Below are 16,018 nucleotides of genomic sequence, written 5' to 3'. Positions count from 1 at the left end.
GGACACCCCGCGACCCCCGGGGACCCCCCGGTGTGCGGTGTCCCCTGGTCCCCCCCAGCCCGCGCCCCCCCGGAGCCCCCGGGGCAGCGGGACCGGACCCTGCGCGCCCCCGGCGCCGCCCCGGGACACCCCGAGCCCGGGGGTCTCTGCCCTGCCCGGCCCCCGGGGACACCCCTCATGCCGCGCCCCCGCCCCACAACTCCGGACAGGTGAGGGGCGCAGGATGACGGGGAGTATGGGACCAACCCCCTGGGCGCACCCCAGGGACCCCACCGCAGGGTCCCCCCCGTTTCCATCGGGACCCCCGAGGGGCTGCTGGTCCCCCAGGAAAGGCCACGGGTCCTACAGACCCCCCTATGACACCATTACACCCCCCAAACCCCCCAAATCCCCCAAACCATCCCGGGCACGGCCCTTCCCCGCCGGGCTCTGCCCAGCCCTGAGCGCCGGGGGTCCCGTCTGGGGGGGAAATCCCACGGACCGGAGTGGATCGAGGCTTTGATTCCCCCGGCCAGGCCAGGGGGGCCCGGGGTCCCCTGAGGAGTCACCGAGAGGGGACAAAGCCACGTCCCATCGTTTCCCAGCCCGGGCCATTCCCGGTGCGAGCCCGGCAGGAATTGAGGTGGGGAAACACACCCGGCACGGCCGGAATTGGGCTGGAAACTCCCTAATCCCGTTAGTGGGAATAAGGCTGATTTCCCCTGTAATCCAGTTTGCTCCCATATGTCCCGCCGGGTCCTAAGCGGCTTTTCCCGCAGATGGGAGCGGGGAAACCCCCCAGGGGACACAGGGGACGATATTCCACACAGGAGCTGCTCCGGGTCCCCAAATGTGGATTTGGGACATCCTGGATGGGCACGCGGCTCATCCCGTTAATTAACGCTCAGGAGCGGCTTTTGTTCAACGCCTGGACCCGGGGGAGGCTCCTGGAGCCCTGAGAGGATCCTGAGCTGAGTTTGGGGGGCTCAGGAGGGGTTTGGGGGCCTGGAGACCATCCCTGGGGGCGAAGTGTTCCCTGGCACGGTGGGCACAGGTCCCCTTAGGGGGGGACAGTGGGAGGGGACGGAGATGGGGAGTGGGAGACCCGGGAATGGGGGTAAAAGGAGATTTTCTGTCCCCAAAGCGTTGTGGAGCCTCTGGGAGCGCCCTGATGTCGGTGTGATGGTGCCACCCCAATACCTGAGAGTCCTGAGGGGTCCCGGCGGGTGGGGACTGGCCCCAGTGTCCCCATGGCCGGGGGGGCCCGTCCCACTGTCCTGCCCTGCCGGACACAGAGGGGCCCCCAGGCCACAGCGGGGACACGGGGACAGGAGCAGCTCCAGGGGCAGTGCCGGGGGCTGGGACATCCCCATGGAGCTGGGACTGTCCCTGCAGAGCTCAGAGCATCCCCATGGAGCTGTGACCACCCCACAGGGCTGTGGCTGTCCCCATGGAACCACAATGTCCCCACAGGGCTGTGGCTGTCCCCATGGAACCACAATGTCCCCACAGAGCCGTGACTGTCCCCAGGGACCTGCCTGTGGCTGTCCACCCTGCCCTCTGCCATCCCCACAGGGCTGTGACTGTTCCCACAGATCCAGGGCCATCCCCAGGAATCCAGGACCATCCACATGGACCCATGAGCACCCCCACAGAGCCATGACCATCCCCATGGATCCATGACCATCCCTACAGATCCGCACCCTCCCCACAGATCCATGATCATCCCAGGGATATATGACCACATCCACAGATCCCTGCCATCCCCTCTGACCTGTGTCATCCTCACAGATCCATGACTGTCCCCACGGATCCACAGCCACCTCTGTGGATCCATAATCATCCCCACGGATCCCTGACCATCCCCACGGATCCACAAACATCCCCACAGATCCCTGACCATCCTGTCAGATCTGTGCCATCTCCCCGGATCCATGACCATCCCCACTGATCCATGACGACCCCTATGGATCCATAACCATCCCCACAGACCCCTGACCGCCCCCCGGGTCCATCCCCCGGGTCCATCCCTCGGGCCGGGCTCTCGGTGCCCGTTCCCCCCCCGCCCCGTTCCGCTCCCGGAGCCCACGCGGTCCCGCGCCCGGGGACAGCGCCGGTTTCCACGGCAACCCCCGCGCGTGATGACGCACGAGCCGCGCCCCCGCCCCCTCCCCGCGGGCACGCGCCTGCGTCACACACACATAAACACACACACGGGCACGCGCGCGCGTCACGGGCGGCACACACACACACACACACATATATATATCACACACACACACACACACACACATATCACACGCGGGCACGCGCGTGTGCCCCCCCACCCGGCACGAGCGCGGCACGGGGACACACGTGTCACACCCGTGTCACACCCGTGTCACACACACACATCACGCGTAGGCACACAGCCCTGCGTGCACTTTACACACACGCGTGTGTGTGCACACGTCACGCTTGTGTCACACATGTCACACACGTCACATGCACACACATCTGTGCACACGTCGCATGTCACATGTCACACAGATGTCACATATGTCAAACACACAAATGTCACACACGTCACACGTCACGCACACCCAGGCGTACACAGGTGGCATATGTCACACACACACACACAAATGTCACACATCACACACGGCCCTGCACGCCCATCACACGTGTCACACACCCGCACACGCGTGTGTCTGTGGCCGTCCCACAGAGCTGGGACTGTCCCCGAGCACACAGAACACACACCACACACATACATAACACACATCACACACCACACACGTCACACATCACACGCTCCCCTCGCCCCCTCCCCGCGCCCCCCGTGCCCCTCCCGTGTCCCCCCGGCCGGGGGCGGCTCCGGGGGCGGCGGGAGCGTTTCTCGTCTCTTTATTGAAGGAAGACTATTTCTAGAATAAAGGCTACATCGTCACGTCACCTCGTCCCCTGGCGCTCGGATCCTCCTGTAAAAAGCCGGGGGGGGCGGGGGGGGCCGGGGACAGCCCTGGGGGGGGACAGCCCTGGGGGGGGGACACCCCTGGGGGGGGGACAGCCCTGGGGACAGCCCTGGGGACACCCGGGAAGGAGCGGGGCCGGAGCGAGGGGACAAACCTCGAGGGGACGAGGGGCTGGTGACAGCGCGGGGACCCCGCTCCGGCCGTGGGGGGACAAGCGGGGCTGGGCCAGAGCTGGGGGGTGCCGGGGGGTCCCGGGGTGGGGGGGGACACACCGAGGCCGGGGCGCTCCCGCCGGAGCTCGCCAGGATTGTGCTGGGTCAGGACCTCCCGCGGGCCCGAGGCTTTGTGCTTGGGCTGGCGGCTCCGGCTGCGGGATGGGGCTGGGGGGGCCCGGGGCGCCGGGACTGGGGCTGGGGGCTCGGGACTGGGGCTGGGGGCTCGGGACTGGGGCTGGGGGGGCCCGGGGCGCCGGGACTGGGGCTGGGGGCTCGGGACTGGGGCTGGGGGGGCCCGGGGCGCCGGGAGTGGGGCTGGGGGGGCCCGGGGCGCCGGGAGTGGGGCTGGGGGGCCCGGGGCGCCGGGACTGGGGCTGGGGGCTCGGGACTGGGGCTGGGGGGGCCCAGGGCGCCGGGAGTGGGGCTGGGGGCTCGGGACTGGGGCTGGGGGCTCGGGATTGGGGGTCATGGCACCACCATGGGACAGGGGGGCTCGGGGCTCACGGTGCCGGGCCGGGGGCTCGGGGGCTGCGGGGGCAGACGGGCCTGGGGGGGCACCAGGACAGGGCTGGGGGGTTTGGGGGGTTCATGGCACCGGGATGGGACAGAGGGGGACACGGGCTGGGGACACGGGGAAGGGGGACACCGGGATGGGACACGGGCAGGGGACACGGGCAGGGGACACCGGGATGGGACACGGGCAGGGGACACGGGCAGGGGACACGGGCAGGGGACACGGACAGGGGACACGGCACCGCGCAGGGGCCGCCCCCGCCCCGGGGCTCTGCCCGCAGCAGCAGCAGAGCGCTATGGCGTGGGGACGGGGGCGCGGGGGGACCCGGGAACGCCTGTCACTGTCCCCAAGGAGGGGACACCGCCACCCCCAGGCGGCACCGTCCTTCCCTCCCGCGGGGACCGACGGGGGCCGGGCCGGTTGTGCTGTGAGTGCGGGGGGAGGCCCCGGCCCTGCCCTGCCCTGCCCTGCCCGGGGGTCCCCGGGCTGGGGGCGGCCCCGCACGGTCACAGTGATGGCACACGGGGGACCAGGGCACGGCCCCGCCGCGGGGGGGAGGAGGGAGGGCGGGGGTCCCGAGGAGGGGGCGCGGGCCAGTCCGGGGCTCTACATGATGCTGCACTTCCCCTTGATTTTGTCTGTCCTCTTCTGCTTGCTGGAGCGCTTCCCGTCGATGGTGAGGCTGACGTTCCTCCTCTTCTCCAGGTTCAGCAGCTCCTGGAAGAGCTCCTTGACGTTGTAGTTCATCTTGGCCGAGGTCTCCATGAAGGCGCATTTCCACTCCTTGGCCACGGCCTCGCCCTCCCTGCTCTCCACCTCGCGCTGCGTCTCGTCGCACTTGTTGCCCACCAGCATGATGGGGATGCTCTCCACGCTGCCCTTGATCTGCACGATCTGCTGGTAGATGGGCTTCAGCTCCTCCAGCGACTGCTTGCTGGTGACCGAGAAGACCAGGATGAAGGCATGGCCCTTGGAGATGGACAGGCGCTGCATGGCCGGGAACTGGTGGCTGCCGGTGGTGTCGGTGATCTGCAGCGTGCACACGCTCTTGTCGCAGCTGATCACCTGCCGGTACGTGTCCTCGATGGTGGGGATGTAGGTGTCGCGGAAGGTCCCCTTGACGAAGCGCAGCACCAGCGAGCTCTTGCCCACGCCGCCGGCCCCGAACACCACCACGCGGTAGTCGTTGCTCTGCTCCGGCATCTTGCCCCGCCGCGGTGGCCGCTGTGGGGGCACAGGGAGGCGTCACCCCCCTGGATCCGGCCCTCCTGGTTCCCCCTGGGTTGGGAGCCGGGCCGGCCGCCCTTGGGCCGCCCTTGCCAAGGTGAGGCCGCCGCGGTTATTTTTACCGGCTGCCCGCTGTGGCCATATGGCCGAGCGCGGCCACCGGCACCGCAGCTGCTGCTGCCATGAGGCTGCCGGGGAGGGGGGACAGGGCAGGGACCCCCTGAGCCCACCCAGCTCTGCAGGGCACAGGTCACAGTGGCCTGGGAGTGCTCAGGTACAGAGGTGGCATTTCACACACAGGCCGTGCTGCTGGTGGCCTGTCACCCCTGTCACTTGCTGTCACTCACTGCCACCCTGTCCTGTGCCAGGCCATCCCTCTGCTCTGCTCCCAGCCCAGGGAAGGAGCCTGGCACGGCCTTGGGCAGTTGGACAGAGACCCCCCTGGCCACCCTGATGGTGCCAAACCTCGGTGTCCACCCACAGGGGACAGCAGGACCCGGGCAAGGTCCCCAGTGTCCCCCCGAGTGAGGCAGCCAAGTGTGAAATGAGGGGGCACCAAGAGTGGCCGGTGCTGAGCCCCAGGCTGGGCCCTGCTCGGTTCCCCCAGTGCAGCGCAGGGCTGGCAGCACCAGCTCTGTCCCAGGAGGGTCCCCAGGGTGTGTGGGACCCTCACAGAGCCTTGGGGATGTTAAACCCACCACGGGACAGGGTTTCCAAAGGTCCAGTGGCAGGCTGGGTGGGAAGGAGGGGAGGGCAGGAGGCCCGAGCACTGCTGAGGGACTGTCCTCGGTCAGCTCCACTCCTGCCACCCCAGCTCAGGGAACGGGGACAGCACAGTGCCCCAGACAGCCCCGTGCTGGTGGCTGCCCTGGGCACGGCAATTCCTGCATCCCTGAGCATCTCCAGGGGAACCAGCCCCTTCCCACGGCCGCTGCATCCCCATCCCAGAGCACCTGGGGGTCCAGACCCCACAAAGCTCCCCCCAAACCCCGGCATGGCCCAAACTCCAGAGCCAGGTGAGGCTGGGAGCTGGAGGAGCCCGTCCCCACGGCCTGAGGCAGCCAAGGAGCTCATCCCACCGTGGGCTCCTCAGATCCCACCGGGCTGGAGCGTCAGCAGCACCCGGGGGTGGCTGTGCCTGCAGCGGGGCCGGGGCTGGGCTGGTGGGTGGGAGCGTCCAGCCTTGGCTGGGGCTGGCAGTGGTCCCACCCTGTGCCACCTGTGCCACCTGTGCCATCCCACCTGTGCCATCCCACCCTGTCCCACCTGCGCCATTCCACTTGTCCCACCTGTCTCATCCCACCCTGTGCCACCTGTGCCATTCCACCTGTCTGACCTGTGCCATCCCACCCTGTTCCACCTGTGCCATTCCACTTGTCCCACCTGTCTCATCCACCATCCCACCTGTCTCACCTGCCTGTCCCACGGTCCCACCCCACTTGTTCCACCTTCCCGTCCCACCTTGTGTCCCTGGCACAGCCAAAAGCACCCCCGGCCTCACAGCCCGGCCATGGGGCAGAGGTGAGGGGCTGGGCTGGACAGACCCTCACACACCCTGGGGGGCTCTTTGGGGTGACCCCACGGCCTGTGCCAGCAGCGCCCCGATCCCAACAGTCCCTGTGCCCGAGGGTCCGGAGCACAGCCCCCCTCACTCGTGGGCAGGGACCACCCGGGCCTGGCCCTGCCGGGGGGCTCTGCACCCCCAGGACCCCCCAGCACAGCCCCCTCCCCCTCGGGCCCCCAGCACTGGGGTGACACCGTGGGGACCTGCGGGTCAGGATGGAGGGCAGGGCAGGGCTGAGGCAGCGGGGGCGGGAGGGAAGGGCAGGGTGAAGATGGAGCGGCAGGAGGGGCGGGATGGAGGGATGGAGGGGCAGGAGAAGGGGCTGGATGGAGGTCGGAGGGGCAGGGGAAGAGCGGGGGGGAGCAGCATCCCGCTCGGGATGGAGATGGAAAGGCGGGGAAGAGCAGGACACCGATGGAGACGCAGAAGGGGCCGGACGGAGGGGCAGGATGGAGATGGAGGAGCGGGAGAAGGGGCGGAGGGACGAGCATCCCGCTCGGGATGGAGATGGGGAGGCAGGGGAAGGGCAGGGGCGGATGGCGGGGCAGGGGAAGGGCAGGGGCGGATGGCGGGGCAGGGGCGGATGGCGGGGCAGGGGCGGATGGCGGGGCAGGGGAAGGGCAGGGGCGGATGGCGGGGCAGGGGAAGGGCAGGGGCGGATGGCGGGGCAGGCTGGCGGCTCCCCCCGCCCCCGCCCGCGGCTCCCCCGGTCCCCGCGCCCCCGCCGCGCCGGTCGCATTGCGGTGCCCGCCGCCTCACCGTGTCCTGCCCGGGATCCGCCCTTGGCTGCGGGCGGCGCGGCGGCCTCAGCGCATGGCCCGGCCCGGGGCGGCCCCGGCTCCGCTCCGCCCGGCGGGCTCTCGCTGCGGCGGGGCCGGCGGGGCTCGGCGGGGCTCGGCTCGGCTCGGCTCGGCTCGGCTCGGCGCGGTGCGGTGCGGCCGCCGCAGAGCCGATCCCGCCCCGCCGCCGGCCCCGCCCGCCGCGCCCGCCCCGCCCGGGGACCCGGACCCCCGGCACGGCCCCGGGACACGGACACACGGACACGGACACACGGACAGGGATGTGCGGACAGGGACACACGGACAGGGACGGGGACAGATGGACAGGGATGGGGACAGACGGACAGGGATGCGTGAGGATGGGGACACATGGACAGGGATGAGAACAGATGGACAGGGATGGGGACAGACAGACAGGGATGTGCGAGGATGGGGACACACGGTCAGCAATGGGGATCCATGGGATGGAAACACAGGGATGGGGTCAGACAGACAGACAGACAGACAGACAGGAACGGGATGGGGACACAGGGAGAAGAGACACAAACAGGGTCACACGAATAGGGACATGTGGGGATGGGGACAGGGAGACACGGGATGGGGACACACGGACAGGGACACTTGGGGATGGGGACACATGGACAGGGACACACGGACAGGGACACTTGGGGATGGGGACACATGGACAGGGACACACGGACAGGGTCCCCACACTGACATGGGCACAAGTGGGGACATGAAGCCACAGGAGGAGGGACGGCCCAGGGACTCGCGGACGGGAACAGGGCCCCACAGGCGGTGACAGGGGACACGGGGACAGGACAGAGGGATGCCCATGTCCCAGCCAGGCAGGGCAGGGGGGCAGAGGGTGCCCTGAGTCCCCCTGGCACTCGGGGGTGGCCCGGGCAGCGGTGCCGGGCTTTGGGGACAGAGGTGCCACCCCAGCACAGGACTGGGAGCTTGTGCACACACCGCAGGGCCTCTGTCACCAACTGGTGCCACCTGCTCATCTCAGGGCCCCAAAACCCCAGCGGGGACACACTGGGGGTCCCGGTGGGGCTGTGGGACACTCGAGTGCCTGAGTGGGACCAGAAGAGCCCCAGGGTGACATTCCCCAGCTCTGTGTCCCCCCAGGGGCTGGAGGTGACCGGTGACTCTCGGGGTGCCGCTGTCCCTGTCCCAGCCGGGGTCTGCTCCTGCCTCCCCCCTCCGCCAGCCCCGAGGGGCAGCAATTCAAACCCGCAGCCTCTATTAACAGCAGCCGGCGGGCCACGGTGGCACCCACGGGCTGGCACCGCGTCCCCTGGGGACAGGGAGGGGACACGGGGACCTCGGCCCGCCCCGCGAGGTGACAAGGCCAGCCCGGGGAGGGGGTGACAGCCTCATCCCCCCCTCGCCGCGCTCGGATCCTCCTCGTTAGAAGGAATGAATGAGTTTTAGTTTTTTTTTTTCCCTTGCTGGTTTTCCTGCGGCTCCTCCTCGCTCCATTGAGGCGCAGCTCCCGCCGGGCCTGACGCAGCTCCCGCAGGGCTGAATCACGGCTCTGCGGGGCGGGGGGCGCTGCGGGCTCCCGGCCCCCCTTTCCCCGGGCTCAGGGGGCTCGGGGGGGTCCTGCCCGAGGGTTGGGCCGCTCCAGGGGGCTCAGCCCACGCCGGGCCCCGCACGTGTGGCCGCCGCGTGAGCCAGGGGGGACACGGGAATAAAGAGTGACAGCCAGGGGAGAAGGGCAGGGGATTTATTGGGAGCAGCAGGGCCGCCTCCTCTCCCTCCTCCAGCCTGCAGCGCGGGATGAGCCTGTGGATGAACCCCCCAACAGGGCAGGGGGTGAGGATGGGGGGGGCTCAGCACCCCCGGGCACTTCACAGCCCCCCCAAATCCCCACTGCAGCAGAGGAGGGTGTGAAAGGGAGGTGACAGCCCGACAGGGACACTCAGCACCGTGTCACCTCCCCCTTTGTGCCCCTCACAGCAGAGAGGTCACCCCCCGGGGGAGGTGAAACAGCCCCGAGGCTTCACCACGCCAGGCAAATCACGTTCTCCTCATCCTGTGCTGGTTTGTGTCATGCCAGGCCCAAAATAACCTCCCTCCTCCACTCCCCCGCCCCTCTCCACTCCAGGTTTTCAAAGGAAGATTAATTGACTCGGGGATGTTGCAGCAATTAAACTAACGAGCCCCGGGATCTGTCAGATGATGCTCAGCTGCCTCCATATGCTGCAGCTGGGCCACCGCCGAGGCTGCGAGCCTCCTCCCCGCGGCCGGCGCTGCGCCATCCCCGCCACTCCATCAGCGCCTCCAGCCGCCCGCCGGAAGCTGCTGCGGGAGAGGAGCGCGGGGTCATTAAAATGCAGCCCCTGCCTGAGCCAGGCTGTGTTTCACGGCTGGGGGGGGAGCTGCGTGCCCGGCCCCAGGCTCTGATCCCGGCCCCAGGCTCTGATCCCGGCCCCAGGCTCTGATCCCGGCCCCTCGTTCCCAAGGGCAGATCCAGCAGCACCCGGAGCTGCCCCGGGGGCTCTGCAGCTGCTGAGAGCTGCTCGTGTCTCTCAGCATCACCTCCACTCCCTGCCGAGGGAGGGGATTCCATTCCTTTGGAAACCTGGGAAAGGCCTGGAGCAGCCCCTGAGGGGAAGTGCTCAGCCCCTCTGACTGCCCAGCGCTGAAAACACAAGAGTTTGCCCCAAAATATCAGTGCTGGAAATTGTTACTGCCCGTTTCCTGCAGGCTCGTGGATCTCCAGTTCTGGATAAGGTGAGGATCTGCTCCATCCCTGGCAGTGTCCCAGGCCAGGCTGGAGGGGCCTGGAGCACCTGGGACAGTGCAAGGTGTCCCTGCCCTGGCACCGGATGGGCTTTAAGGTCCCCCCAGCCCAAACCATCCTGGGATCCACCCTCTGGTTTTCAGAGCTTTTCCCTGGGGAATGCTCAGCTATGGACACGATGCTGAGGAGGAGGCAGGGCAGAGGGGCCCGGCCTCACTCCTTCCACGAATCCCTGGGAAAGCTGAGCTCCCCCAGCCCCAGGTGGGGCACTGGGAGCTGTGCAGAGGCAGCAGGGCCTGGAAGGCCAGAGCCCCACGGGGAGGTTATTTTTGGCAGCTCTTACAACTAGGTTTTGCTGTGGACTAAGCCAGCGAAAGCAGCTTAGTGCAGCCTGGCAATCCCTGCTCCCACCTGCTCTGCCTCCATTCCTCTTGGCTCCTCACCTCCTCGGATTCCCTGGAGCAGCTCCCAGCCCATTCCAGAGCCTGGGGAGGGAGGCAGAGTGGGCTCTGGGCAGTGCAGGAAGCCACACACACTCGAGGAGCTCTTGGAAGCAGATTTTACACAGATCCTTAACGCTTGTGTCCGCTAATCCCTGCGGGCCCTCGGGCAGGGCCAATCCCTGGGGATATTCCTCACTCTGAGCACAGGGAAGAGATTCTCCTCCCCCTCAGGTCATCATGGAAACACCGCCTGGGCCGGGCCGGGCCGGGCTGGGCTGTTCCAGCGGCGAAAGGGCGGCTCCTCCCGGTGCCGGTGGAGGCGAGAGGTGATGTCTGACTCCCTTTGCTCACCACGGGATGAGCACCAAGCCGGCCAGCGCGGCGTAACCCAGCACCAAGCACAGCACCTTGAGCAGCCGCTGGCTCTTGTCCTCCAGCTCCTTGGCCAGGATCTCGAAGAAAGTGACGAAGAGGAAGGTTCCCGCGGCCAGGCCCTGCAGCAGCAGCGAGGCCACGCTGCCCGCGGCGCCGCGGCTGCTCTCGATGCCCATGCCCAGGCCGATGCCCAGCGGGATCATCAGGCACACGGCCGCCGCCAGCTTGGCCGCGTCGCGCAGCCCCAGCGCCGCCCTGGCCATGCTGACCCCCAGGGCCACGGCCACCAGCGTCTCGTGCACGGCCACCCCCAGGAACAGGCTGACCACTCTGCCGCCGTCCTCCTGCAGGCCCAGGGCCAGCCCCTCGAAGATGGAGTGAGTGCAGAGGGCGAAGACCAGCCCCAGCAGGCGGCGGGGCCCGCAGCGGGACAGCTCGGGCAGGGCCAGCCCGTGGGAGTGGCCGTGGCCCCGCGCCGGGGCCATGAAGGGACTCTCGTACTCCGAGTCGCTGCCCCCGTCGGAGCCCGCGTTGAAGGTCTCCAGGTCGATGAAGGAGGGTTTCTCCTTCTGCAGGCTCAGGAAGAGCTGGTCGGCGAACACAGTCAGGAAGAAGCCGACCATCATGATGGTCTCGGCCACAGGGTAGTCCGTGGTGACGTTGTTCTGCCTCAGCACCTCGTCCAGCTGGGAGGGGGCAAAACATCCAGGGCTTTATCCCTCTGCAGGGAAACATTCCCACAGATATAGACCCGCAGTGAATCCATCCCTTTATCCCTCTGCAGGGAAACATTCCCACAGATCCACAGTGATTCCATCTCTTTATCCTTCTGGAGGGAAACATTCCCATATGGACACAGGCCCACAGTGGATCCATCCCCTTATCCCTTTGGAGGGAACCATTCCCACAGACTCACAGTGAATCCATCCCTTTATCTCTCTGAATGAGATATTGCCACGATCCACTGTGAATCCATCTCTTTATTCCCATGAAGGGAACTATTCCCACATGGATACAGATCCACAGTGAATCCATCCCCTTTATCCCTCTAAACAGAGATATTCCCACAGACCCACAGTGAATCCATCCCCCTTTATCCCTCTGGAGGGAAACACTGCCACAGATCCACAGAGAATCCATCCCCTTATCTTTCTGGAGGGAAACATTCCCATATGGACATAGATCCACAGTGAATCCATCCCTTTATCCCTTTGGAGGGAAATATTCCCGCATGGATACAGATCCACAGTGAATCCATTCCCCTTATCCCTTTGAACAGAGATATTCCCACAGATCCACAGTGAATCCATCTCTTTATCCCTCTGAATGGAGATATTCCCACAGATCCACAGTGAATCCATCCCTTTATCCCCCTGCCCAGAGACATTCCCACACAGGGATCCCAGCCTTGGCAGGGCACAGGGAACCTCTGCCTTGCTGTTTGACCCTCACACCCCACAGCCTCCCCTGTATCCCCAAAACCTCCACGGAGAGGAGCAGGAGGTGTCTGGGGCACTCCAGCAGCACACAGAGCCCTCAGTGCCACTCCCTGCAGGCTCAGGGTGCAGCATTTCCCCAGCACTCACTTTCCCCCTCACAGCAGGCAGCAGGGCGTTGAAGCAGGTGGCCAGGAAGACTCCTCCTCCAAAGGAATTCCAGAGGGCCAGGATTTTCCTGGAGCGTTGGGCCTTCTCATAGTCAGCCTCGATGATCCTGACGGGCAGCAGGGCCCCGGCCAGCACCAGCACACAGATCCCCAGCAGGCACAGCACCTTGGCCACCACGATCCTCATCCTGCCTGCAGGGAGCCCCCGGGGTGCTCAGGGCATCAGCCTCGGGGACAGGAGCTGCCTGGGGAGGGCAATAAGGCAGGGTTTGGTTTTGTTTTGGCAGGGAAAAGTTAAAGTTGTGTTCAAAAGGAATTTTAAAGCGCTGGGATTGTGGTCACCTCACACCACCCTTTCCTGGAGGTCCAGGCTGGGCTCCAAGCCCTGTCCCAGGACACTCCCAGGGGTGTGGATGGCACTGGGACATCCTTGACAGGGCCTCCCCACCCTCCCAGGGAGGAATTCCTTCCCAAAACCCCATCTATCCCTTCCCAAAATCCCCATCCATCCGCTTACCAAAACCCAATTTCTCCCCTTCCCAAAATCTCATCTATCCCTTCCCAGTATCCCATCCATCCCCTTCCAAAAGCCTCATCTATCCCTTCCCCAAATCTCCATCCACCTCCTTCCCCAAAACCCAATTTCTCCCCTTCCCAAAACCCCATTTATCCCCTTCCACTAACCCATCTATCCCTTCCCAAATCTCATCTACCCCATTCCCAAAACTCACCCATTTCTTTCCCAAAACTTCACCTGTCCCCTTCCCAAAACCCCATTTATCCCCTTCCTAAAACTCCATCCATTATCCCTTCCCAAAATCCCACCCATCCCAGCCCTGTGGCATTGGACAGCCATTCCCTGTGCCAGGTCCCCCTCTAAGGGACACAGGGAGGAATTCAGCACCCAGCAGGTGACACTGACTCATCCAGGCCTGGCCAAGCCCCAAATCTGTGCCCAGGCACCACCCACACCTGTGCCAGGGCAGAGAGAAGAGATAAAATCCTCCTTTCCCAAACCTCACACCTCTGGAAACCCTCAAACCTCATTTCCCCCCCCTTTTTCCTCCCATTTTAACCTACACCAGCCCCTCCAAAGCCTGAAACTCCCGAGTTGAGGTGAGCCCTGGCTGGGGCTGGAGCAGCTCCTGGGGAAAGGAAGCCCAGGAAGAGTTTGTGGTTCTCCTCACCTGCTCCTCCTGCACACCTGGGCTGCTCCCCCGCCCCAAAACTGCAGCAGCGAGGGATTAGCTCGGCTCCTGCTGGGATTAGTGGCTCATAATGAAGCATCCAAGCGATGGAAAGTGTTACATAAAGCAGGCAGGGCTCTGTGGGAGGAAAAACAAAGGGGTTCCTCATCCGTGAGCCCCGAAATCCCAGTGATTCTGTTCAAAAACCGACCCTGGGAGATTGTCCCATCACTTTTAAGAAGGGGGTGATGGGGAAGGGGCTCCTCCAGGCCACCCTGAGCACACCGAAAGGCAGCAGAGGTGAGGGAGGAGGTTTTAGGGTTGTTGGGAGAACGAAGAGCAGCTCAAATGGGGAGAGATCAGCTGGGAAGACCCTCAGAGAGGCCCTGAGCCCTCCAGGGTGGGGAGGGGGCGCAGCTCCAGCCCCTCACAGGCAGACAGACCCTCAGGATGGGGAAAGGGACCCGAGCCGAGCCCCTCACGGCGAGGAGGAGCCGCCTCCCCCTCAGAGCCCCCTGTGCTCCCCGCCATCCCCTCAGAGCCCCCTGTGCTCCCCGCCATCCCCTCAGAGCCCCCTGTGCTCCCCGCCATCCCCTCAGAGTCCCCTGTGCTCCCCGCCATCCCCTCACACCGACGGCGGCCTCATCCCCGAGCCCTCCGGACACGGCTGGGGCCCGGCCCCGCTCACCGCCCGCTCCCCCGGCCCCGCCGTGACCCCCGGCCCCCGCCCCCGGCCCCGCCATCCCCTCCCGGCCCCGTTACCCCGGTAACCGCCCCCCGCCTCCATTCACCGCCGGCCCCGCTCGATCCCGGCCCGGCCGCCCCGCGTGCCCCGCCCACGGAGCCCTCCCATTGGCTGCGGCGGAAAAGGAGATTTTTGATTGGTTATCGGAGGTGTCAATCAACGCGCTCATGCCCGGCTCGAGGGGAAGCACCGATTGAGGTCCGCGGGAAACGCGTCCCGCAGTGTTGGGTTCCGGGGTAAGGCCGGCTGCCCGGGATTACCGAGAAAAAATGGGAAAAAAACGGGGAAAAAATGGGGAAAAAACGGGAAAAAAATGGGAAAAACAAGTCTCTACACACCCACACTCCCTTCTCTTGCCGCTGTGTGATCAAACCGCACCAATGGCAGCTGCGGAACTCTGCAAGGAGAGCTGAGGCCCGCCTGAAAACTCCAATAAATTCCATTAAAAGTTCCATAAAATTCCATTAAAATTCCATCAAATTTCATAAATTTCCCTTTTTTTTTTTCGCTTTCAGCTCCCAGAAGTGCCAGGAATTTTTGGGAGAGTCCAAAAACGAGCCTGGGCAGTTCAGCTCAGAGTTCAGGAGCAGCTCCAGGAGAAATTCCCTGGAAAATCCTCAGCGGGAATTTGGGGCTGGAAAAAAAAACCAGCCCAGAAAGGTGGAAAATATTAAAAAATTTAAATATAATAAATCAGGAAAGAACAAAGAGAAGAATTTCTGAGCTGAAATCAGGGAAAATGCCTCCGTGGTTTTAGTATTTTTGGATAATTCTGGAATATTTTTCCTTTCCAGCCTCAAATTCCTTTGTTGTGGTGACAAAAATAAAGGAGTCGGAGAGAAATTCAATTTTGGGGCAGCAGAAATAAGGGAAAAAAAGGATTTTTCTCTTTTTGTGGTGTAGGAACAGCAGGAGGAGAATTCTTGTGGGGAAGGAGAGATAAAAATTGGGAAAATTGGGGAAAAAATTGGGATGAAAATGGGGGAAAAATGGGGATAAAATTGGGGGAAAATTGGGGGGGGAAAGAGATGAAAATTTAAAAAATTGGGGAAAAATTGGGAAAAAATTGGGAAAATTGGGATAAAAATTCGGAAAATTGAAAAGAAACTTGAAAAAATTGGGGAGAAAATTGAGATGAAATTTGGGATAAAAAATTGGGATAAAATTGATAAAACTGGAAAAAAATTGGGAAAAAACTGGGAAAAAATTGGGGAAAAAATTCAGATGAAAATTCAGATGAAAATTCAGATGAAAATTGGGTTAAGTGCCAAAAAAATTGAGAATATTGGGATAAAAAATGGGGAAAAATTGGGAAATTTGGGATGAAAATTGGGTTGAAAATTGGGATGAATGGGGAAAAAAATTGGGGAAAAAATTGGGGAAAAATTTGGATTAAAAATTTGAGGATAAAATGGGGAAAAATTGGATAAATTTGGGATGAAATTTGATAAAACGCAGAAAAAATGGGGAAAAAAAAACAGGGGAAAAAAAACGGGGGGAAAAAATGGGGAAATTGGGATGAAAATCAGGAAAAAAAATTATAATATGGGGGAAAAATTTTATAAAATTGAGATGAAAATCAGGAAAAAAATTTTTGGGAAAAAAATTGTGAAAAAATTGGGGAAATTGGGATAAACATTGGGATAAAAATTGAGAAAATTTGAATGAAAATCGG

The 16,018-nt window shown here is 63.4% G+C and overlaps 2 protein-coding genes across 3 annotated transcripts; both read right to left on the bottom strand.

Moving 5' to 3' along the window:
- Positions 1-4,268: 4,268 nt before the first annotated feature.
- DIRAS1 (DIRAS family GTPase 1) lies at positions 4,269-4,865 on the bottom strand (the record flags this gene model as incomplete). The annotated part of the gene is made up of 1 exon (XM_083880174.1): positions 4,269-4,865. One exon carries the CDS (start codon positions 4,863-4,865, stop codon positions 4,269-4,271), a length of 597 nt encoding a protein of 198 aa, XP_083736300.1.
- A 4,820-nt stretch (positions 4,866-9,685) lies between these two features.
- SLC39A3 (solute carrier family 39 member 3) lies at positions 9,686-14,697 on the bottom strand. Of its 2 annotated transcripts, none has more exons than XM_083880083.1 (4): positions 14,361-14,697; positions 13,599-13,736; positions 12,392-12,656; positions 9,686-11,491 (listed from the first exon to the last, which is right to left on the bottom strand). In XM_083880083.1, the coding sequence occupies exons 3-4, from the start codon at positions 12,596-12,598 to the stop codon at positions 10,778-10,780; spliced, it is 921 nt and encodes a 306-aa protein (XP_083736209.1). In that variant the 5' UTR covers positions 12,599-12,656; positions 13,599-13,736; positions 14,361-14,697; the 3' UTR covers positions 9,686-10,777. The 2 variants fall into 2 exon arrangements, with proteins under 2 accessions (XP_083736209.1, XP_083736210.1); XM_083880084.1 differs by having other exon boundaries at positions 14,390-14,697.
- Between the last annotated feature and the right edge of the window lie 1,321 nt (positions 14,698-16,018).

This window comes from Zosterops lateralis (genome assembly GCF_965231275.1).
Source record: "Zosterops lateralis genome assembly, chromosome: 29".
Taxonomy (NCBI): domain Eukaryota; kingdom Metazoa; phylum Chordata; class Aves; order Passeriformes; family Zosteropidae; genus Zosterops; species Zosterops lateralis.
The sequence above is the reverse complement of the archived record's forward strand: the minus strand, read 5'-3'. Positions and strand labels throughout refer to the sequence as shown.

Bases quoted from the DNA above. Each gene is read 5' to 3' on its own strand.
- SLC39A3 (XM_083880083.1), bottom strand. From the start codon at position 12,598: ATGAGGATCGTGGTGGCCAAGGTGCTGTGCCTGCTGGGGATCTGTGTG. The intron at 11,492-12,391 runs GTGAGTGCTGGG...GCCCCCTCCCAG, and splicing joins TGCCTGCTGTGAGGGGGAAA to CTGGACGAGGTGCTGAGGCA.